The following is a 24,384-nucleotide window of genomic DNA, read 5'->3' on the forward strand; positions in this document are numbered from 1 at the left end:
ATTTGAGTCAGGATGTTTTCAGAAGGAAACACTTACGTGCAGCTGCTCTGGACTAAACGATTACATGACCCATATGACAGTAAAAGCTCTGTGATCTCTATGATATCTCAGATGTTCCTGCCAGGCAGCAATGAGATTAAATTGCTCTTGCTTGAGTAATGCTATCTCAAGACATTAAGGAAAGATGAGCTAATAAGATCCCAAAGATCTTAATATGATAATTTCTCATCAACTCCACCCAAGATCAATTATCTGAGTTATGCAATCCACATCAATTTTACAGTTTTATACTGCTTCCACATGTCAACTTTTGACTTATCTGTTTCCTTTAGTAAGCTACTAAAGACATTTTAGCAGTAACATCGGAGACAAAAGTAATATTTATATAACTACTACCTTCATTAAGTCTCATGAATGTAAAAGTGCAATAATAATAACAATAATATTTACTTACATTCAATTTCCTTCAAGCTGCATAACTATATAAGTAATAATGCGTGCATATGACCTCATGTATGCCATGTACAGTATATCTGTATTTTTCACAAGCAGTTTTGAAAGAAACACATGAGACACAGCTAATATTTAAATGATGCACAAATAGGACCTTCACTGAATCTTAAGAACTGCGATAAAAAGCAGTTCTGATCAACATCAGCATCAACAACAACAACAACAACATCTAATTAGATTCTTCAAGACCAGATGATTTGAGAACCATCAGTGGCATAAATATGTTTTTACTCATACCGTATGCAAATATTAATCTCACGAACTGCAATAAAAAGCAGCATTTGAGCAATAATAATCACAACAACAAGTTACATTTGAAGTTCTCTTCTGCCAGTGGCATAACTATAACTCTTGACTCACACCACAGGCAAATATTCATCTCATGCATGTCTATTTGTATTTCTCTGAAGAAATTATAGTAGCAACATCTGAGACTAAGTTAACACTCAAATGAAGCGCCACTAACTTTCCTGAGCTTCACATGAGCAACCTCAGAGCAATAACAGCCTCCTCTGGGTACAAGCGAAAGAAATTATACTCTATTAAAATGCTTTAAGCATTAAATGTTACAAAAATCAGAAATCAATGTGCAATATTTTTCCGTACAGTCTTAAGAGGGAGGAAGGAAACACATTAACGTTGCCATGTACGTGTTCAGGGTGCTGTGTACAGATGTGTGAGCATGCAGGTAGGGCAGAGTGGACAGAAAGAGTTACTGAAGGATAAAAACACCACTGTTGGGGCTGTGCGTGGGACACACACACTCATACACACTGGAGGGCAGTGGGATGGATGCAGAGTTCTTTACCTTCCCCTGCGTTTGAGTGGTAGTCTGGTTTGAAGCATGAATGGAGACAAGAACAAAACAACACATAAGCCATGAACCTGAGCCATGAGCACACACACACTTCTACAGCGTTCATTCACACACTCAACCGTGAGAATGAGTTACAATCACATCTTTTAATAACGTCGCATGTAGACAGCACAAATGCATGAATACTTTCTGAGCTGAATATCCTCTGGATCAAGATTCCCCCTGCTAGAGCACGTAAGCAAGCGAGCATGTCCCTTACAGCTGAGCATCAGTGTGTGTGTGTGATGTGAGAGACGGTCTCCAGAGAGCAGTGTTTGACAGACGACAACCCTTCGTCTCCCCGTTCTGAGACATACCAGCGCAGTTGACATGTTAAAAGATGGAAAATCATGTGCATCTTGCAAAACAGACAATCCGTAGGTCACTGTGGATCCAGCTACAGTCCTGTTCAAAACTCAGTCAGCAGATCTAGTTCTACAGTCTCAAACCATTTTCTGCTTATAGCAATGACGATGTTTCACTGTATGCAACAGATTATAAATAAGCATATCGGGTCCCCAACTGAGACTTTATAAAGTAATTGAACAGCTGTGTATTTTTTTTGTTATTGTTACACTTTAACATTTATTTGCAAATATATTTTTAAAGAATATTTATTAAATGTGATGCATTTAGAAAATGATTAATAAATATACAACATTATTTATTGATGTATATTCATTTGTATTATTAAAAATATAAATAGATAAACATGAACAATAATAAATTAGTGCTGACATTTAATCACAATTAATCACATCCAAAATAGGTCTTTCTTTACATAATATATGTGGGTGTATATATTTTTTGTTATGTATTGTATATAAAAAGACACACACATACAGTGTATATATATATATATATATATATATATATATATATATATATATATATATAAATTGTGTGTGTATTTATATATACATAATAAGTATAAACAGTACAAACACATATATTAAGTACTCAAAAACTTTATTTTGGATGCGATTAATCGCGATTATTCATTGCCCAGCACTATAATACATACACATTTAATTTAGCACATCAGTTTTATAAATAAAAAGTACAGCTTTATAATTAATTTACAAAGCATAAACTTTGAGATTATCGACCGATATTTTAGTTCTTAAACAAACTGAGTTTCAACTCAAATAATATTTTTCATATATTTATTTATTTTTTTGCAAGAAAGTAACAAGACTTCCCGGACAGACCGATAAAGATGCTAATGATCCAACAAATCAACTCTAACAGGATGAGAGACACATTGCAACACACAAACCATGATCACAGAGCAAACTTGGCTTAACCCCGCCCCTTTTCCAGATGATTGACAGCTGTCAAGTGCAAAGCTATTAGCAGGGAAAGTCGCTCACCTTTGACCCTCTCTCCGCGGTTCAACTGGATCTCTCCCTCTCCCTGTGGCGTGTACGGTTTGACCACGATGAAGGTGCGCCCCGGCACGGCGCTGTAGAGTTTCCGTTTGGGGCCCCGGGCTCCTGAGTGTGTGTGCGAGGGCCCCACGGGTGGAGGGCTGGGGTCCCGCTGGACCGTCCCCGGGCTGTAAACAAAAACATAGGTTACCGTGGTGATGCCTGGCAACTGGTAGCCAAATCCGGTGGTCACCGACATGGTCCCACGAGAAGCGTGTGTGCGTGTGTATGTGCGTGCGTGGGTCTCCTCCTCGATATTCCCGAACCGGCCAGGGCCAGCTTCAGGTGAAAGCTGCTCACTCCCTCTCTTTCTATCCCTCTTCTCCTCCTCTGCTCCTCTCTCCTCCTTTCTTCCACCTCTCCTCCCTCTGAGCGCTGCCCACCCTCCCCCTCGCTCCCGTTAACGGCTGCCTGTCGCGAACGGTGCCGAACGCTCGGGCTGCACTCGCCGCGAGTGGGGCATGTTCACTCCCCGTGGCTCTGGTGCACACACTCGCACATGCACACACACTGTGACGCGGCTGCGCCGTTTCCCCGTGGCTGGGCTGGCGCACTCCCACCCTCAGCATTCTATCCGTACGCGGACGGTCGTAGACGACGCGCGGGCGCCAGGGGTCTGGATTGATTAGTGTGTGTGTTGGGGGGGGGGTGAGCACAACTCACCTCACCCCCCAAAACAGTCCTGCACCCACAAACACACACACACATACACACACATTCAATCCTAGTGTTGTAATCAACAGCCCCTCCTACCTCCTCTCTCTCCCTCTCTCTGCCCTCCAAGTCCTCCCCTCCCTCCCCCGTGTCTCTGCCCTCCCCATCTCCCTCTCTCTCCCTCTATCTCTCTCTCTCTCTCGGTCAGTAAGACAGCTTCTGAATGTTAATGCAGCTGCAGGCAGTGTGGTTATAGCCCTGTCTCTCATTCATCGCAATTCGTTCACCCAGTCATTCCACACATACACACACACACGCACACACACACACACACACACACACACACACACACACGCACGCCAGCAAAAAGGCAACATCCCAATATGACTCCTGTTTTCAGTCCAGTCAGTCACGAAACTAAAAGTACAGCAAAAAACACACGAGAGAATGATGTTTAATGGGCTTTAACAGGTTTGTGTATGTCTTATGGATGTCAAATTCCCTCAATTGGAATTCTGCTCAAATGACTAGCAAATTGTCTCCTCTGTTTTGATTCTCAAAAAGAAGCTGATGTCTTCCGGCATGAGCAAAGAAACTCTTGAACCCTAAACTCTTTTTTAGTCCATGTTAGCTCAGGTCCATTAAATAACATTAATAGATACAACTTTTGTTTTTAATAATTTTGTTTTGAAATCAACATTAACAAAGATTATAAAATGCTTAAATATATATATATATTTGGTACTTTTCATTGTAAGCTTATGTTAACTACGGTAGTTAAGGAACATTATTATAAAGTGTTACCCTTAATCATTTGCCTTTGCTCTCAAAATCAGTCAGTCCAAACACACATGCATATTCACACACTCTTCCCAGCTATCACTCTCTCTCTCTCTCTCTCTCTCTCTCTCTCTCTCCATCTATCCCTCGCTCTTAACATTGAGCTCAGTGATGGCTTTCCAATTACTGCAGCGGTACGGGGCTAGAGTGACTGCAGCATGTAAATGCAGAGTAACAAGAAAGAGAGAGGAATTTAAGGGTGGAGAGTTGATAAAAAACCGAGAGAGGAAAAGAAAAGGGCCGTAAAGCAAAGAAGGGTGGAAAAGAGAGAGGATCAGAGAAGAAATGATGGATAGAGGCTGTAAGAATGGATGAGAGACAGAGAGGTATGGAGTCCTGTCGTCACGGTTTCCTCTGACTCACTATTGATCAGTCAGAGCCGCCACAAGCCTGTCATAAACAGCACTGAAAATCATCGGCGGGCTCCGCAGTAATACCATATTTCACACACATCAATCATCATAAAAACAGACATACACAGCCTCTGACAAGTGTTCTTTTTATTTAGGATATTTGTGAGATGATAGATTTGAAGCAGTGCAGGTTTAGGGTTGACATATCCTTGCTAAGTTTCTCATAGTCAGACAGTCTACTAATACTCTAATGACTGCTAGTTGACAAGTAGCTGCAAAGTTACCTACTATCAGTAAAATATCTTAAGTGGACTATATTAAAATAAAGTGTTACCTTCAAACTTTCTTGTGATGTTTAAAACGGTTCAATTCAAATGTAAATATATCTATGATGGCTAAAATATTGGTAACACTTTATAATAACTGCATGCTATTAATCATTAGTTAAGCATTAGGAAACAGTTAATTCATCATTTATAAAGCATTAATAGACATTTATAAGCAGTTTATAAATACAGATATAAATGCTATATACTTGATTTAAAAGCATATCTATAATGTATTTAATAATTGTTTTTTCATACTTTATTAATGATCAATTTATCATTTCTAAATTAAGTATAGCATTATTTACACACCAGTTATTAAGGAGTTGTCAGTGGTTCATAAGATCACTTAGAAATTGTAAGTAAATGATTATTAAACTATTTAAATCTGCGTTCATACATCTTTTTATTCAGACATATAGTAATAGTTACTTATAGTGTTAATAAATGGTTTATTAACATGTATTTCTACTGTAATTCAGGGTTCATTCAGGTAGTTATAAAACATATGTAGTTGTTAGTTAACTATTTTTGTGAGCTCATCTTAAGTGAGGACTATTTATGCTTGGTAAAGCTTTTACAAATGAGATTTAAAGGCTGCTAATATTTATATGTTCTGTATCAATGTGTTGTGTTTGTTTCCGTTTTTTGTTTAGAAAATAACTGAGCCTTTAAATATCCTTTATAAATGCTTTACAAGGCATAATTAGTCCCCACTTTAGATGAGCTCACATAAATAGTTAACTGACCACTACTAAATGCTTTATAACTACCTGAATTTACTACATTTCTTGTGATCTTATGAATCACTGGCAACTCCTAAATAACTGGTTTGTAAATAATGATATACTTCATTGAGAAATGATAAATTGATCATGAAAAAAGTATGAAAATACAATTATTAAACACATTATAGATATGCTTTTAAATCAAGAATAAAGCATTTATATCTGTATTTATAAACTGCTTATTAATGTCTATTAATGCTTTATAAATTATGAATTATCTGTTTACTAATGCTTAATTAATGATTAATAGTGTGCAGTTATTATAAAGTGTTACCAAAATATTGAACATAAACATTAAAATATAAGATGGCCATAAATGTTTCATTCAAAAGCATTTAAATTGAACACACCTATGTTTTAATCTATGTTATGCTCTAAAGATGCTGTATATTGACAGGCACTTTCACTTTCATAAAAATATACAGGCAAGCATTTGTGACCCTGGGCCACAAAACCAGTCTTAACTGTCAATTTCTCAATTTCTTTAAATTGAGATCTATAGATTATCTGAAAGCTGAATAAATAAGTTTTCCATTTATGTACGGTTTATTAGGATCGGAAAATATTTGGCCAAGATACAACTATTCGAAAATCTGGAATCTGAGATATTGAGAAAATCGCCTTTAAAGATGTCCAAATGAATTCTTAGCAATGCATATTACTAATCAAAAATTATGTTTTGATATATTTATGGTAGGAAATTTACTAAATATCTTCATGGAACATGATCTTTACTTAATATCCTAATGATTTTTGGCATAACAAATCGATCATTTTGACCGATACAATGTTTTTTTGGCTATTGCTAAAAAATATACCCCAGCGACTTCAGACTGGTTTTGTGTTCCAGGGTCACATTTATGTTTTTCAAGCAAATGTCTACAATGCCTTCAAACTGATTTTAAGTTTAATGGATTTTAAAAACAAAACCACAAAATTATGCCCAAATGGTTTGATTCAGTAGTGCCTGCAATGATCCAAACGTTCGATTAAGAAAATAAAGAAATAAATAAAATATTGCCTATGATGAATGTGTTCAATTTTACAATTAAAATACAGCTATAAAGCCTAAAAATGTTTATAAATATTCAAACATTCCTACATTGCCTCAAAAAAATTTAAAAACTGCCTAAAACATACTGTCTAGATAGGAAGCTCCCTGGGTTTTGAAACACTTCCACATTCTATAAGAGCAGAGGCTCATTCTAACTACTTTACTTCAGCTCTAACATGTGTTTCTCTGTCGAGAAGGACTGGCCTCATTCTAACTTAATGACGCACATACAAACATGTGTAACCCTCAGAAGGCCACACACTCTCACACACACAACAACAACCCTGCCCTAATGGACCACACTAAAGCCCTCAGGCATACAGTGTCCTGGTGAAGGGTGTGACAAAGTGATATGTTAGCTCTATACCTCTCCTGAGCATCCTCTCACCAACTATACTTCGGTAACCCTGGCAACTGCCATCACGGAGAGATAAATTGAAAGCAACTGTCTTGATTCGCAGGGTGCTCGTGTCAACAATGAATCAGAGGCTTCTTTTCTGCCGTCTCTCATGATCCTTGCTCTCTCTTTAGGTAACAGTAGCTTGATCTGAAGTCAAAGTCATGCTGTCATCATACTGTGAATAACTCCTTGTCATATGTGTGTTATCTGAGGCCACAGACACAAGCATCTCAACTTTCTCCACTTTCTACAGCATAAATATTAGATGAAAAATGTAAACTTATTCTATAGAAATAGATTAAAATATATAATATTTATATAAATATATAAAATAATAAAATATAAAATATAAATATTAGATTTAAAAAGTTCAGTTTAAAAACTACAGAAAATTAAATATAACTAAAAACTTAAAGAAAATAAAAAAATCTATAGAAATATAAAATATAAATATTAGATTAAAAAAGTTCAATTTAAAAACTACAGAAAATTAAATATAACTAAAAACTTAAAAAATAAAAGAAAAAAAATCCAAAAATAACTACAATTAAAAAACTTAATATATAAGATGATTGATCAGTTTTCTTTTTAACTAAAGCTATATTTTGAAGTAAATGTTATATTAGTTTCCATTTATATTTCTATAGGTTAAGTTTACATTTTTTATCTAAAATTATATATGTGTGTTTGCTTATATGATATATATTCATATTTATATATATATATTCAATAGAATACTACTTGTATACACTATTGAAACTACTATTAAAAATAATCCAGGTGAAATATTTTGCAGCACTTGAGGGAAACATATTTGTGCATTTGTGTGACAGGTTATTTAGCATATATTACAACTAAGGTCACAGAGAAAAATTGATGTCATTGGCATCACAAAAATAGATTCAATGTGACTTGCTTTTTTAGTACAGCTTTGTCATCAGCTGTATCGCACTGCTATCAAACTACGCTTTTCTTTACAAATGTCAGCTAAAGAAAGCTTCCATCTTCGCCTGACAATAAGTATAAAACTAAAAGACTTTATCTGGAAGAAATGACCCTTTGAGCTATGAAAAAATGATGTTGAGAACAACCAGTCCAGCCACAATGGAGAGACTCGTGCTTTGTAATAACAGAATAAGGCATTGGAATCAGTCATTATCTTGCAAACGGTTATTTGCATAAGTGCACAATCGTAAAATGGTCTCTGTGGACGGACTAAGATGAAAGAATGAAATGAGTTATGTCTCGTTATTTCTCATCATCTCGTCTGTTCTTCTGTCAGAATCTCTCTCAGTCTGTCTTGCCCCTTTTAGGGGTTAATTGAGTGTAATGGAGTCTGTGTGAAGTCCTTCCTCCGACAGAGCCTAGATGTGTGTGTATGCATGAATGTTTGTGTTTACTGGGTCATCCCAATCTCCCAGCGATTTTGGAAACACTGCTAACAACAAAAAATTACCTTTTTCTCCTTTCTCTCTATCTCAATTCATTTTCTTAATTTTTTTCTTTTTAATACTTCTGAATATTTTACAAAGAGAAAGACAAGAGGGCCTAGGTGAATCACATTAAACATGTCAAGAATTGACATACCCCCCACAAAAAGATTTTTTACATATAGAATATCTAAATAATCAGAAACTTAAGTTTTTGAATCATTTAGCCGTTTTGCAGTATGACAATTTTCATGGGAAATAAATAAAACTGTACTCTTATATGTGAATTTATAAAAAAAAAATGTAATTTGAAAATATCAAATTATTTGTTCTTTTTTATTATTTACACTAAACAAAAACAAATATATTTTATAGTATTACAATAGCTTTTGCAATAATAGTTTACTCTGTTACATGTCAAATTAATTGAACAGAAATCACCACTAAGTAAAATCATGATTCTGAAATAGGCTTGAATTATTATGCAAAATCTTTTTTCATACACTGCATTTCTTATTTAAAAATCAAATATTTATAATTCAGAAACTATAGTTATAAAAGATCCTTTTTTCAGTTGATTCTGGGGTGAAATGTCACCTGGGCATGTTTTTGTGAGATTCACCCAGAAAGAAATTCTTTGATGCTTTGGTCTTAAACCCAAATGACCATGATTGTGGATAAGGAATAAGACAGAAGTAAAGAGAAAGCCAATAGGAATGCAGAAGACGGTATTGACCTCATCGCCACCCCTTAAATCTCCCGTCGTCCAATAGGAAATCAGTTTACGGTCTGGATGTCCTGAGGGTGGAATCCATCATGGAAAGCTCTAGACTGAGAGAGTGCTCTTTCAGAGTGACACCTCATTTACCTGCCTTGCACAAACAAAACTGATTCCCTTTTGCCATCAATAAATCACTCAATTCTCCTTCCCTCTCTCTTTTTCCCCCCTCTTTAAACAGAGCTCATAAATCGTCGAAGTAATGAAACAGCAGAATTGAGGTAAGGTCTAAATTTAGCCTCTTAACTGACGGTAAAAGAGACATGTTAATGATGAGTGATGAGCTTTTACCTTTCATTCACAGCAGCCCGTCGGAATGCTTTTATCATCATATTTTCACAGGAAAGAAAACTTACACTTAGTTTTCACTGTGTAGTATTCATTAGGAACACTGCAACAGAAATTCAGAGCTTTAATGAGAGATTTTTTTCACTCACAATGGTGTAAAGCTAAACCATCAAGCCGGTTGCTGTCCGGTCTCAGTATCACGATACCCACCGTATATATCCAACAGCTACTACACTGAGCAGAGCACAAATCTGTAATGAGCATGTCACCTTTACTTATACAATGACATCCAAAAGAACAATCTCCCAGACTGTTCATTATTTCTGAACACCCTGTGTATGACACACTTCATCAAGATGCTGTCTCATATATTATATGATATCACTGCTTAAAGGCCAATGTTTTGGAATTGACAATGACATTTAAATATGGCGAGGGATCCCATAAATTAGCATTCTGTGTTTATGAACACAGGAGTCATCCCTGAAATTGCTTCGACATCACATTGATATTAAAAGGAAACATACACTTGAAAATATTTTTGACCACATTAATGAATGTTGGTGACTGGAGACATATTAATAGCTGATGAATTTAAAAACTATATTTATTTATTTATTCATTTATTTATTTATTTATTTATTTATTTATTTATTTATTTATTTATGTGTGTATAAAATAAAAAAATCCAGTAAAATATACAAATATATTATATGTATATATTATATATTATATATTATATGTTTTTTTATTTTTATTTTTTTCTGGCAAATAGGGTAAAAATAAAAAAATGAGTTAAAAGATAATTTTTATTTTATTTTACATATCCCTTTAGCATTTTTGAATATATAATAAACCATAAAGTCACTCTGATTTAAATTTCTCAGAAAATAACACTTTATGTTTTTCAAGTAAATGTATCTTGATATAAGAGTGATTCATCTTTACATATTTGTAATGGAAAACAAGATAAAAAAAAAGAATCATTGAAGTATTATTTTAAGTGGTTGTCACACCATTTCCTTGTAACTTATTTTTATAAATATTATATATTACCAATATTTATTGATATTTAATCTCTCTAAACATGAACAACATTGATGGTTTAAATTTGTTACAGACACACAGTTTGAGATACATTCAGTGACACATCATCACCTCGATCTAAACCTAATATAAAATGTTTATAACTTTAGGATTCCTATCATAGCAAGGGCCAAATTTAACTCGATATCATACACCGTCAAGCAACAACACCCGGGCTTGACCTCTGACCTTTGATTCCTCTGTGCTGTTGCTGATCGTGCACCCAGCGACCTGTGGTCTCTAAATCCACTTTGACAATATTTAGAACAACGTGTCATGGCCTCGAATCTGACCCTGAACAGGAAGTGGGCGGCCAGCGCTGACCGCACCGATACGGCACTAATTACACACTCTCCTGGTCACCACGCTCACCTCAGGGAGTGACAGGTGGACACAGCCGGACAAAGGGCATTGACCAGAGAGAAAGAGAGGGGACTTTTATAGACCGCCGGACACCAAGGACAGGCGCTTTGGCTTAATTCCTGTTGGTATCATCATTCTGCGTTTTAAACACTAACACACTGCAAACCACACAAACACACATTATTATTATTAGCGGGCCAAGATGTCAGGAAATACTGACAGATGGACAACTAGGACAGAACACACACAAAAAAGAGAGTGAGCCCTAAAGTGACAGTGACAGTGACATGTGACAAAAGTGCTGTTCTGCAGCAGAAGTACCTTACGTCTGCTGGTAAAATTAGAGTCCTGAGGTCCAAATTAGCACACAAAGACACTCGTTCTGCTGAAGTGAAGTTAAACAGCACAAAAGAACTGCTTCAGAATGTAGCCATTACTTTTCTAACCTACAAAACAGCATATCTACCCTGTGTAATATCTAGACATTTTGAAATATTATTGTAGTGAACAATTCTGTATAGATCATCTGTAGTAAGATCCTGATCTAGGAACAGAGATGCTCTTAACACACACACACACACACAATGCCAAAATGTGAAGTGAAATAGCATATATGCTTTGTTATTAGGTACAGTATCTCCAAAAATTAACTGAGATTTTTTAATTCTTCAAGAGAAACTATTAACTATGAATATACACTATGTTGCTAAATATATTTATTTCAACTAAATGATGTACTTTTGAACGTTTTCTTCTTCACAGATCCTGCGGGGGGAAAAACAGATTTTCCACAAAAATATTGAGCAGCACTTAAAAATATTAAGCAGCGACAACTGTATTCCACATAGATAAATGTTTCTTGTGCAGCAAATCAGCATATTAGAAATATTTCTAAAGGATCATTTAACATCAAAAAATTCTAAAATGCACATTTTAAATTGTAATAATATTTCACAAAATTACTGCGATTTTATTTTTTAGCAAATAAATGCAGGCTTGGTGAGCTCAAGAAACGTTTAAAAACATTAAATATCTTACTGATGCCAAATTTTTGAAACATTTTTTAATTTCATGCAATATTAACACATATTGATAAAAAAAGTTTTAATTTAAATTATTACACAAGATGGTAATTCATTTAATGCATTAATCCCACTGAATTAATCTTACTGTTTCCTTAGAAATATCTCCAGATAAAGATAATTCAAAAACATCTGATAGTTTTTGCAGGTGAAAGCTTTTATAGACAAAAAAAAAATGCTTGTACAAGTCCATATACTGTTTGTTTTATTACCATATCAAAATTATCATGTTGTTACGGTAGCTTAGCAAAATTCTAATGTCAAACTCAATGGGAATCAAAGGTGATCAGGTCTCACTGTTTTGTCTGGCACATAATGGTGTGATTTAGTGCATTTCAGATGAGTGTTTCAGACAGTAGAAAAATTACACCTGCTATAAAAGGCAGTGTGGTGATAAACAACCTCTGCTGTGTCTCCAGTGTCAGATTTGTGCTGCAAAACACCCACTACCCACCAACCCTTGCTATAATTCAAAGTATTTCTTATTTACATCGAACACAACACTAAGAGTTCGACTTTCAAATTAATCCATGCAAGTTTAACATTTTCTTCCATTTAGAAACAACACAATTATAAAGTGCCACGTCTCACGATCTCTCAAAACCTGTCAATCATCTTCCTGCAATAAATACACAATATGAGATTCCGAGCAATATTGCTGGGAAATTCAATAAGGCCTGTTGGAGTCCCAAAACACATTCGATTCCAGCAATGTCCTGCAGCTCTCCAGGAGAGGAGAGTCTAATCTGAATTTATATTAAACATTTGAATAGCACGTTTTAAAAGCAGGATGTCGATCAAATGCTGCTTTGTGAGGATGTGATAGATTACAACAGAATGAGTATTTTAGAAATCTGAGTGATTTCATTCAGTGCAGGTCTCATAAAACACAAATTTACACGCATTGCCGCCTTTGAAAAACACTACAGTTTTACAATAAAAAACATATACATGGAAAACAACCAACCTAATCATAATACCATGGTATTTGGTGAGGTATCTTACAGTATCATTTATGTACCACGCATGGGAATATGACTGACCACTAACATGGCATTACTCTTAGTAAGTTACTGTGACCGTTCTGTGGTACACTGATGGAATCAGATGGGAATACTATTAATTTGACTAATATGCCAAACTGACAGTACTTATAATTATCATGTTTATTACTATTTGTATTTTCAAATCACTCCCTCAACAGTTTCACCATGAGGAAAAAATAAATAAATACCATAGTCCAAATCCTATGGTACCACCATAAAACATATGCAAGGAATGATTTTAAAAATAGAAACAAAATTTGTCATTGTTTGACCCCTCTTGCGGCAGCCATTGTCTGACTGATATGTTGAGAGTTACAATTAATCATTGATTATTTGACAGTGCTGTTACTGAAGGAATGAATATTCACAAGCCCAGAACGAATCTGCAGACTTTTCTAAGCTGATTTGGTGGGGAAGGATATAAACATGGAAAAATGTGGTTAGATGAATAAACTAGACTTGGTCACACTTTAGTATAAGGTCCAATTCAAGCTATTAACAAACATTAAATTAACAAACTCTGAATGCTCGCTGCTTATTAATAGTTAGTAAATTAGTTATTAAGTTTAGGATTAGGGATGTATAATATGGTCTGGCAGAATACATTATGTGACCCTGGACCACAAAACCCACACAGGCATTTTTGTAGCAGTAGCCAATAATACTTTGTAAAATATAAATGTAAAATTACTGTAAAATTACTGGAAAGTTTTGGTGGATTAAAAAGTTGCAATTAACACCAAAATATATATTCCGACTATTCTATGGTGCATATTAACAAGCCATTTCGGGGTTAATTGTAACTTTTTAATCCACCAAAACCTTACAGTAATTTTACAGTATTTTTGGAAAAGGTTAATTTAACACGGTCCCTCTTTGGAATCATCCTTTCAACCCATTCTTTTAACCCAATCTGTCATTAATTACTCACACTCAAGACCGTCATTCATCTCTGGAACACAACTTTAAAAGATATTAAAGGTATAAAACAAAAATGACAACTTTTCAACAATTCTTCTTCTCCTCATCACGTCTCTCCACAGTGGCGTGCCGCTGAGAGTATCACAAGGCATATTACTATTTTACCAGTGTCCTTGCTATGTTTCTGTGCCTTGATCATGGTAGGATCCTGGCAGACTATGGGAGGGTCAGAAAGCTCTTGGATTTTTATCAAAAATTTGTGTTCCGAAGATGAACAAAAGTCTTACAGGTTTGAAACGACATGAGGGTGAGTAATTAATGACAGAATTTACATTTTTGGGTGAACTAACTCTTTAGGGATACCAGTTTGTGATCAAACCAGTAAAAATATTCAATAATCAAACACCCAATGAACAGGTCATTTTTACAAACGTCGGGTGGAAATCTGTAAAACTTTTGTCAGAGTGATGCAGGTGCAAACCAAGACTGTGGATGCGCGATGCTCACCTGAGACGTCCACGGCTGTGGGAGTGTGTGAGGGGCGCGTGTCGGCGTACTGCGTGCGTGCCGGGCTCCTCGCTGACGCGCTGGAGGGAGGGCGAGCGGGAGTGCGAGGAGAGCGAGCTGCCTGTGCTCTGCAGGCTACCATCGGCCGCCGTGTCGATCCCGGGATGCGCCAGAGGGGGCAGGCTCCTCAGAGACGGCACGGGTGAGTGGGCGGGGCCTGTGTCAGCCACATTGTTCAGATTGTTGTCAGAGGCGGAGCGAGGCAGCGAGCGTGATGATGTCAGCGTGTCACCTCCGGTCACGTGCCGGCGATTTGTGTAGGAAGGCGTTTCCCTGAAAGGCACTGGAAACAGGAAGAGCAGGTGTCAACAAAAGGTCACATCGAACAAGAGGCGACCGTATGTGACAAACTGTCAGGTACAATTAGCATAATTTGTAAATGAAGGGTACAGAAACCTCATCAGGCATTCAAAGAGGTAAACAAAAGACGTACTCGAATTACAAAGCACCTCATCTATAATTCATTAGCAAAACACACATCCTCCTGTCCTGATCGCTAGCACAGCGGTCGTCTGCTTGGGATGTTTTTGGGGAAAGAAACTTAACATTACACAACAAACTGAGAAGTAAGACTGTTTTTCTCTTCCCACTGAGGAATGCAATTAGTACAGACCAACAACACTAGATGGCAATATCTCACCTCTACATGATGCAGGTGAAACTCTGTACTGATGCTTTTTTAAAGCTAATGTGTTGTTAAAAATGCATGGTGTAAGGTATATCAGGGTCAAAAGAGTTCATATAGCTCAATGACAGCCTTATTTAATGATACAACGAGAGAGAGAGAGAAACAGAAACAGAGACAAGCAGGATAAAAGAGTGCACAGCGTTTTAATCCTGACATATGGTTCGCTGTCAGTCTCATAGCTGATTCTCTCTAATCTCTAATGTAAATTAAGTATTGATCAAACCGCTGTACTGAACATCCACCTGTCACCTGATCAGATATGAACAGCTCTCTGCCAATCAGAGAAGGGCGTGAGAACAAGAACAAGCCACTCGAAACATCCTAGAACTGTAGTTCTCAATTGGTTTTGCCTAAATTAAAAACATTAAATGAAGTATGTAATATTTCCAGAATGTATTTTCTACCATTTATACTAGGCTTACATATTTTGACTACTTAATAATGATTTACAACTATTTGGTTAATTTTATTTAACCAAATACACACATATATCATGATTAATCGTAGTGGTGCACCGATAAAGATCGGCCGATCATTTATGCGCATCTCGCCAGTAAAGCCAGTTATCTAATCAGCGGTAAATTCCATCAGGTGCATCAGAACAAACAAGGGACTCATGCACAACCATCACAAAACAGAAAGACAGTCGAGGATCATCAGGTGACCACACACAGTACTAAGAACCAAGGGTTCCCAAACTTTTGAGTGGGGTTATTTTAATAATTTCAGCAATGTTTTTGTCTTGTGGACTAAATGTTAATATATTTTATGCACAATATCTTACTCAGGACAGTACTAAATAAAATATAACATGCATTTAGTATGATCTCTCTTATTTTTTGAAAATTACTCTTATTTTCACAGATTCTGCGAAGGGTGCCCAAACTTTCGAGCCCCACTGTGTATATATATATAGTAATCATATATATTACTATTCGGATATTCAAATCAGTCCTCCTTCAATAGTTTCACCCTGAGAAAGCATTTAGGGCCACTTAAAATGGGCCGCTTGTTTAAGCAGTGTAAATACTGAGCTCTGTCTGCTTGTTCAGGTCCTTTACTCTTCTGCCCATCCATTCAGAGTGAAAAGGCCAACTGTCCAACCCACTCAGGACACACTCGCTCACTCTTTCTTTTCCCCTCCCAGTGACTGATGGGAAGGAAATGAGACGAGGGAGAGGCAAAGAATGGACACATCCTGAGAGGCAAAATAATCCCTTCCTGTAAACGGTGTGTTTTAAGGCCAGTTCTGATTCTGTGTGTGTGTGAGAGCGTCCGTCCCATCCTTCATCGAGGTCAAACGCGGTTCTGATGAGATACCTGAGCCTGCGGCTACACTCCCATTGGCTCAAATCAAACTCCCAGCACCTGCTGAGCCTCGGGGATTAACCCCGCTCTGTCGCCATGACAATGGTACTCCACACTAATGGGTACGATCCATTACAGTAGTGCGACAACTGGAATGTGCACGGAATGAGCGAGCCTTGCCGTCGACGCGGGCGAATAGAGTGATGACTCTCATTCACCCGAACACTACAGACTCACAAACACACACGGACACACAAGGGACCGCTCTCATTTTCATGTTCCCTGGCCGTGGTGCTCCGCTGCGTTTGTGAGGATTCATTAACACAAGGGGTTGTTTGCGCTTGCTTGCAAATTCGATAGCAGCTAATGATGGTGCAGGTACAGTATACAAGGCTCTTACCAACATCTGATGCTTTGTGAGTCTTTATAATTTCTGCCAGGTCAAAGTTTCCAGCTATAATAGCCACCTATAGAGAAAAAGAAAAATGGGTTATTTTTCTGCCAAACACCTCTGGGCAAACAAAAACCCCAGTTGCAGAATATGGAGTGAAACTATGCACTAAGGCTGGCTATGACAATAATGTAGAATTCATTTTAATCTCCATCTTGAGAAACCGATATCTATTCTTAAAGTAAATACCAACATCAATGTTTTAGTCTATTTAGGCTATTTTCTGTTGGATGCTAAACTTAACTTCACTAAATATTATTCGTAGCTCGCCTCCACCAATCACAGTAAGCATTGTACTTTGTTACTTTTAATATGAAAAAGTCTCAACTTACAAATTCTGTCAGTTTCGTCATGAAAATCAAACAATGAATACCGTTTTGGCATTTTTTAGTGTGGCGTAGTAGCAATGCAGAGATCTCTTCCGTTTTACTAACCGTTACAGCAAGAAGATACAGTGCAACCTACTCAAGTGTATCGTGTCTCATGAAATTGTGCAATGTTTTTCAGTCGAAGAATGTCATTAACATAGCTTGTAAACATGTCATGCACAGGTAAGCCTTCATTTTCCATATAACTCGATAGTTAGCTAGAAAAAAATTATTATTACATATGCACTATATTACATATTCATTATATTTCTAGTGATGTCTCATTTATTGAATGTTTGAATATACCTGTCATTAAAAGAAGTTATGACAGCCACCATTGAAATTGTTATATTTCAACAATGAATTAGAGTAAAACAGAAACAGTTAAATTAGTAAACGTTGATATAAAAACTAATTCGCAATTTAAATGATTGTATACCATTTCAGTGTTAAACGTTAAATCTAAAAATAAATAGCAATTAAATCTGTATCAACAGACAGGGTTCCTTGTATGATTTTCAGCTTTACTTTAAATTGTTTTCCTTAAGAAAAACTGACATGTACTGTACCTGATATATATATCCAAACAAATCGATATCGAATCAGATCGATGCAAATACTTGTGAATCCGATTTAAACTGATTTGAGAAACGTGTCATTATCAAGGCCTATTACACTCAAATTTACTCTACTATACATTTACATTATTATACTATGGCAATTTATTTTTATACATGTATGGTGAACAAACAAGTCTCAAATAAGGACCAAAGACCAATAACTCATGTGATTCTGTCTAATATGAAACTCTCTCTCTCTCTCTCTCTCTCTCTTATGAACGTGAGGGCTAATTAACTTTTGCTCACTAAAAGCTGAATCAAAGCAGCTGTCTAATGGTTTCCGTGTTGGTTTATGCAGCCGCACCAAGTCAGCTTCCCCCTCCCCTTGTACTAACAAATTAACTTTGATCTGAGCTGAAAATCTGTGTCAACATCAATGATACTGTGAGTTCAAGCAGCGAGCATCATTGAACAGAAGCAGACAAACACCAATCCCAGTATGATGTTAGTATGTTCACATGAAGCATCACATTCTACATTTGGACATGAAGGACACGAGTGAACCAACTGCTTATGCTGACCAAATGCTAACATGCTTAATACACAGATCCAGCAAAACCAAACAACTAATGGAATATGGAGTTTGTAGGGACAGCGTGAACACATTTCAATGGAGCATATTTCAATGCTTGTTCGTCCGAAGTGCCTACAAATGTTATCTAGGTAGACGTTTTCATGTCCAGTGTGAATTCTCAAGTCGCAGCCCTGAAACTGCTCTTGGCCTAAAGTTAAATACAGTTTGGCTGTGTGGGCAGTGAACGACAGCATCAGTTTAAATAAGACCCAGCTCCATTGACTCTTCCACAGTGTTTGATCTCCAGAAACCCAGAGGTCTTGCTCTCTCACCTGGAAGGCAGTTTGGCTGTTGTAGTTCTTAATCTCCTTATTCGCCCCTCTGAACAGCAGCACTCTCGCGCAGCTATCCTGGAGAGAGACAAACAGAGAGATTACAAGCGTTGTGATCATTTGTTGCTAGTAAAACGCGTACATTGCATGTCCATGAAAATGTGCCCGAACGGGATGAGTGTGTTTGTGTGCGTGCGTGTCGCTTTCACAAAAACAGAAATGACAAAACTGATGTTCCACTGGGACCAATTAGCTCACCAGCTCATATGTAGGTCTACTATCAGAGAGTAAAACAGAGAGAGAGAGCTACTCTTAATGGCAGTGTTTCTCTATGGGCATCCGAGACGGAGTGTTTAGAAGGTCAGCACAGCATCTGGCTATCATCCCTCTCTCTCTCTTTCTCTGTAGACAGTTTTGACAGTCATGCACACATTACCACGCAGACATGACTCAGCTGGGATTGGTGTCCTAGTTTCCTAACAGTGGTGAGTAAACATCACATCGTCTTTTGGCCCACTAACACACCTTCAGTGGAACCTTGATTACACTTGTAGAGCACTTCCTGTCTGTCACTATCTTAAGCACAAACAAATCAGAAGTGCCTCGTGTAAAGACACTTCTTATAACTAACTTCTTTTGTTCAAATGTGTGGGGACATTAAAAGTTTTATGTTTTTTTTTTTTTTTAAATAAAATTAATACTTTCATTCAGCAAGGATGCATTAAATTCATCCAAAGTGAAAGTAAAGACATTTATAATGTTACAAAAAATCTATTTCAAATTTTGAAATACTTTTTTTCTGATTTTCATTTTCTTTTTTTTTCCCACAAAAAATAATGAGCAGCACTGCTTTTTTGAACATTGTTAATAATAAGAAATGTTTCTTGTCCATCAAATCAGCATATTAGGATGATTTCTGAAGGATCAAAATAAAGAGTCATGGGTATATTTATAGCAATCGCCAAAAATGCATTGTATGGGTCAAAATTATTACATTTTCTATTATACCAAAAATCATTATAATATTAAGTAAAGATCATGTTAATATGAAGATATTTTGTACATTTCATACTGTAAATATATATCTAAACCTAATTCTTGATCAGTAATATGGATTGCTCAGGACTTTTTTTTTGAAAAAAATGGAATTGGTCCAATTCTAATATCAGTGGAATCCTAACATCTTATTTATTCAGCTTTCAGATGATGTATAAATCTCAATTTTGAAAAATTGACCCTTATGACTGGTTTGTGGTCCAGGGTATTTCAAATAGAAACTGTAATTTTAAATTGTAATAATATTTCATAATACTACAGTTTTTAAAGTATTTTTGATCAAATAAATGCAACCTTGGTGAGCAAAAGAAACTCTTTTTTTAGCAACATTTCAGAATTATACTAAAACTTTGAGCTGAAATTGACTGGAGATGGAAGGTCAAGATGAGTGCATTGCAATGTGGGATATAGTAACTCACACAATGTAAGCCCATTTTGAAATACTATTTTCGACAAAACACTGCAAAGTGTAAGATTGTTTAAAAATAACAAGTGAAATACTATTATAAAACACAAAGTAAGTGAATACCGTATTTTTCGGACTATAAGTTGCACCTGAGTATAAGTCGCATCAGATAAAAAATACGTCATGATGAGCAAAAAAAAAAAAAACATATATAAGTCACACTGGACTATAAGTCGCATTTATTTAGAACCAAGAGAAAACATTACCGTCTACAGCCGCAAGAGCGCGCTCTATGTTTTCAGTGTAGACTACAGGAGCACTGAGCAGCATAGAGCGCCCTCTCGTGGCTGTAGACGGTAATGTTTTCTCTTGGTTTATTTCTCTTGGTTCATGTCAAATTAATTTTGATAAATAAGTTACACCTGACTATAAGTAGCAGGACCAGTCAAACTATGATAAAAGGTGTGACTTATAATCTGGAAAATACGGTACTTGAAATATTAATGTTTAAAATAGTTGCATAACTATTATCATATGAAATTTTAAAAATCTATTTTCAGTCTAATTTTATGCAAGAAGTCTCAACTTATGTAAATCGGAACAGATAATGAGTCAAGACACAAACTGCATCTGGTGCACTCATGTCAAGTCTTTGCCTTGTGGAATACCCATGCATTCTATATAGCACATAGTGCAAAAACAGCAGTATGTCAGCAGTATGATAGCATGCTTTTCAGAACACGTTCTGTCATACAGGAGACAGAGTGGAGTACTGAATGTTTAATGCTACGTCTCTGTGCAAAAATCAATATGTAATTTCGACTGCAGAGTGAATTAACAGAACGATGATTGAGCTTCCACATCACACAGATCTTCCCCCTCTTCTTTCTTTTTGTCTTTTGCTCTCTATCTCTGATACGCTCTTCTGCACTATTGATTAATTTAAAGGACACAAACACTCAGAACTGAAAAAAATAATATGCTATACACACTAATGTAAAACAATAAATCAAAAGTCATCAGAGCTGCAGCAGTCTGGAGAAACAGTAGTGTGAAAGCACAAACTCTGAATGTGGCCTTTTATGTCAAAGTGATGTTTGAATGGACAATAGAGAATCATGTGACCTCTAGTGGTGAAACTTTATAAGAACACTACTAAGACACTGGACATCAAACACTGTTGAACACTAGCCTCACAGAGACAGATGGAATAAAGTCACCATAAAGTCTGATTCGCTTAGCAGCTCATTTTGGCCATGAACTGTCCACTTAAACAGAACAAGATCGTCAAACGTCAACCACAGTGCCTTCTTCTTATGAAATGTTTAGGGGCGGGTCTGTATGAAAAATTCCACAATAATAATACACCAGCATACATTAAAGTGATAAATCAATCTAATAGTGGTCATGTAAACGAGACGTGAAAAAAAAAGTTTGTGATCAGAAATTCAATATTTACACTAGCATTCACATCACATACTACCACTCTAAACACCACACAGCAATGCCCTAGCAATCACCCATAACATCCTAGTGGAATTTGAATTGGAAAAATAAAATTAATCCATTTGAATTAAAAAGTTTTACATAAACTTAACATTGCATTATAATATATAATATAATTGTCAGATATACATAAACAAAACTGATAAGAAATAGGTATGATTTCTGTAATTGTATTAATGAACTGAACACATTTTAAATACACAGTAACCGGGTTTACTGTATATTTACCAAGAATATTGCTAATTTATATTTATAATACAATATTATATTTATTATATATTGCTTGATCCACATCTAGCCATATTCAAAGCATGCTCACACATTTTAACTGAATTAATTTAATGGATTTCACTTGTTTTTAATTGTTTTCAATTAACAGATTTATTCTGATTCCAAGCAATTTTAATAAACGCATTTTGAAAATATGATCAAGTAACAAAACATATCCAAATAGCCAATAATAAATTATGCCATTATTTTGTTTTTGAGTGCTGAAATCTCACCTGTTTCTTTTATGCATAACTGACAAATGTTAATTTTATTAAGTTTTATTAGTTATTTATTATGTTAAAACTGTGTAATCTAAATGCATGGACATGTTATGCAATTCAAATGCATACATTAGGCCTAAATCAGGTCAATATGACTACAGAACATACAGTAAATAATACAAAACTAAAGAAGCCCTCACCATAAAATATTAATTTTGGACATTATTATTTAGATATTTAACAAGACATTATCTTTACAGCTTTAGACAGGTTTGACTAACTTCTATGATTAATATATATCATATTTATAGATTTATATATATATATATTATATATTTATATAGCTTTTCCTGCTTTACTGTCTTCTCTTTTGGTCCCCAGAAAAGCGAGTGAAACCTGACCTCCCACACACAGACAAATCTCATCAACCTTCTTATTATCCGTAGCTGTGACTTCACCCTTCTGTTCCACATCAGGCGGTTGTCTCTTCCTTTCACCTCCTTCTACTCTCCTCATCGTTTTGGAACTATTTCACACTCTCTCTGTCTCTTCTTCCATCATTGCCCTCGTAGATTTTCCCTCGTCTATCCAGTAATGCCTCTCTCCTCGGGCTGATACCTCCTCTCTCAGAGTCTCTTTCTGGGAATTGATCCACTCTAACATCTCCTCTGAGTCTGATCTAAACATTCGCAGGGAGTCCTTAAAACTTGCTATCACCTGTGAGCACTCATAGAAGAGCGCGCACACACGAACGCGCACATTTACCTACTTCATGATAGATTTAGCAATTCCTGAGCATGCTTTTTAAGAATTGTCTTTCATGACAAATTGACCTTAAAGTACAAAACTCACACAAACTCGTTCCAACATGTTTGTGTTTGTGTTTGTCTTCGATACCTACATGAAAACTTCACTTCCTCTTACGTTATGCTAATTATAATTATAGCCTTATAGGCTCTACTGTTATATATATATTATACTGTTATATATAATATACACACACACAAATACTTTTTTCTTTTAAATGAGCACTTTTATGAGGCTCTTATGTTTAGGTTCAGTAATTTCACTTTAATCACAATGAAAAGGTTATTAGTCAGTAACTGAATGCTTGTTTTTCAAAAATGTCCAGTGTTATTTTCTCAGGAGCCTAATAAAAATACCAATTTGAAAGAAAAAGCTCAGACAGAGTTACAGGTTTTTGCATCTAAAGTCATTCATTTGAGCTATTTTCATTTTGAAAACCTCAACAAAGGGTTCTCAGAACACCGTCTACAAAATTGGTCCTTGAAAATATGATTTGAAATAAACTTAAAAACACACAGTTACCTAGAAATATTGTATGCCTTCAAAATGACGTATAAAACAACAAATTTGATGTATCAAAAGATTAAAAAAAAAAAAAATATATATATATATATATATATATATATATATATATATATATATATATATATATATATATATATATATATATATATATATATATATATATATATATATATATTTTTTTTTTTTTTTTTTTTACTTTTGAGGGCACTTTCTAGAAAATTTGTCAAAGTATGGCAAGAAACCTTCCACTGCATACAAATGCTTGTATAGCAGCATAAAGACATCCAACTGTTTTTTTAAATTAAGCTTATGATTAAACAAATAAACTCTTCTGTTTATATTACACTGTAAATATATTAGCCATACCACTGTAATACAAATTTGGAAATTCCTCGATTTCTTTACGAGCCAATTTTTGTAGAGCATTTTTCTTTAAAAAAAAAAAAAAACACCCGTAAAAGGAGTTTGGGCAGATTTAGCTAACTTCTGAGGATATCTTATAGCAATTTTTCTGACAGCATTCTCCAGCATTTTGTT

General features: G+C 35.7%; 1 protein-coding gene across 1 annotated transcript in view; it reads right to left on the bottom strand.

Annotated features, from left to right (window-relative positions):
• LOC127977142 (SH3 and multiple ankyrin repeat domains protein 3) overlaps positions 1-24,384 on the bottom strand; it is a 270,804-nt gene that overhangs the window by 80,221 nt on the left and 166,199 nt on the right. Inside the window, exons 9-12 of the mRNA XM_052581844.1 lie at positions 19,057-19,134; positions 17,172-17,238; positions 14,716-15,058; positions 2,743-2,927 (exon numbers count right to left, since the gene is read on the bottom strand). Of these exons, the coding sequence (XP_052437804.1) occupies positions 2,743-2,927; positions 14,716-15,058; positions 17,172-17,238; positions 19,057-19,134 (673 nt within the window). The remainder of the gene's footprint in view (positions 1-2,742; positions 2,928-14,715; positions 15,059-17,171; positions 17,239-19,056; positions 19,135-24,384) is intronic.

This window comes from Carassius gibelio, chromosome B18, assembly GCF_023724105.1.
Source record: "Carassius gibelio isolate Cgi1373 ecotype wild population from Czech Republic chromosome B18, carGib1.2-hapl.c, whole genome shotgun sequence".
NCBI lineage: Eukaryota > Metazoa > Chordata > Actinopteri > Cypriniformes > Cyprinidae > Carassius > Carassius gibelio.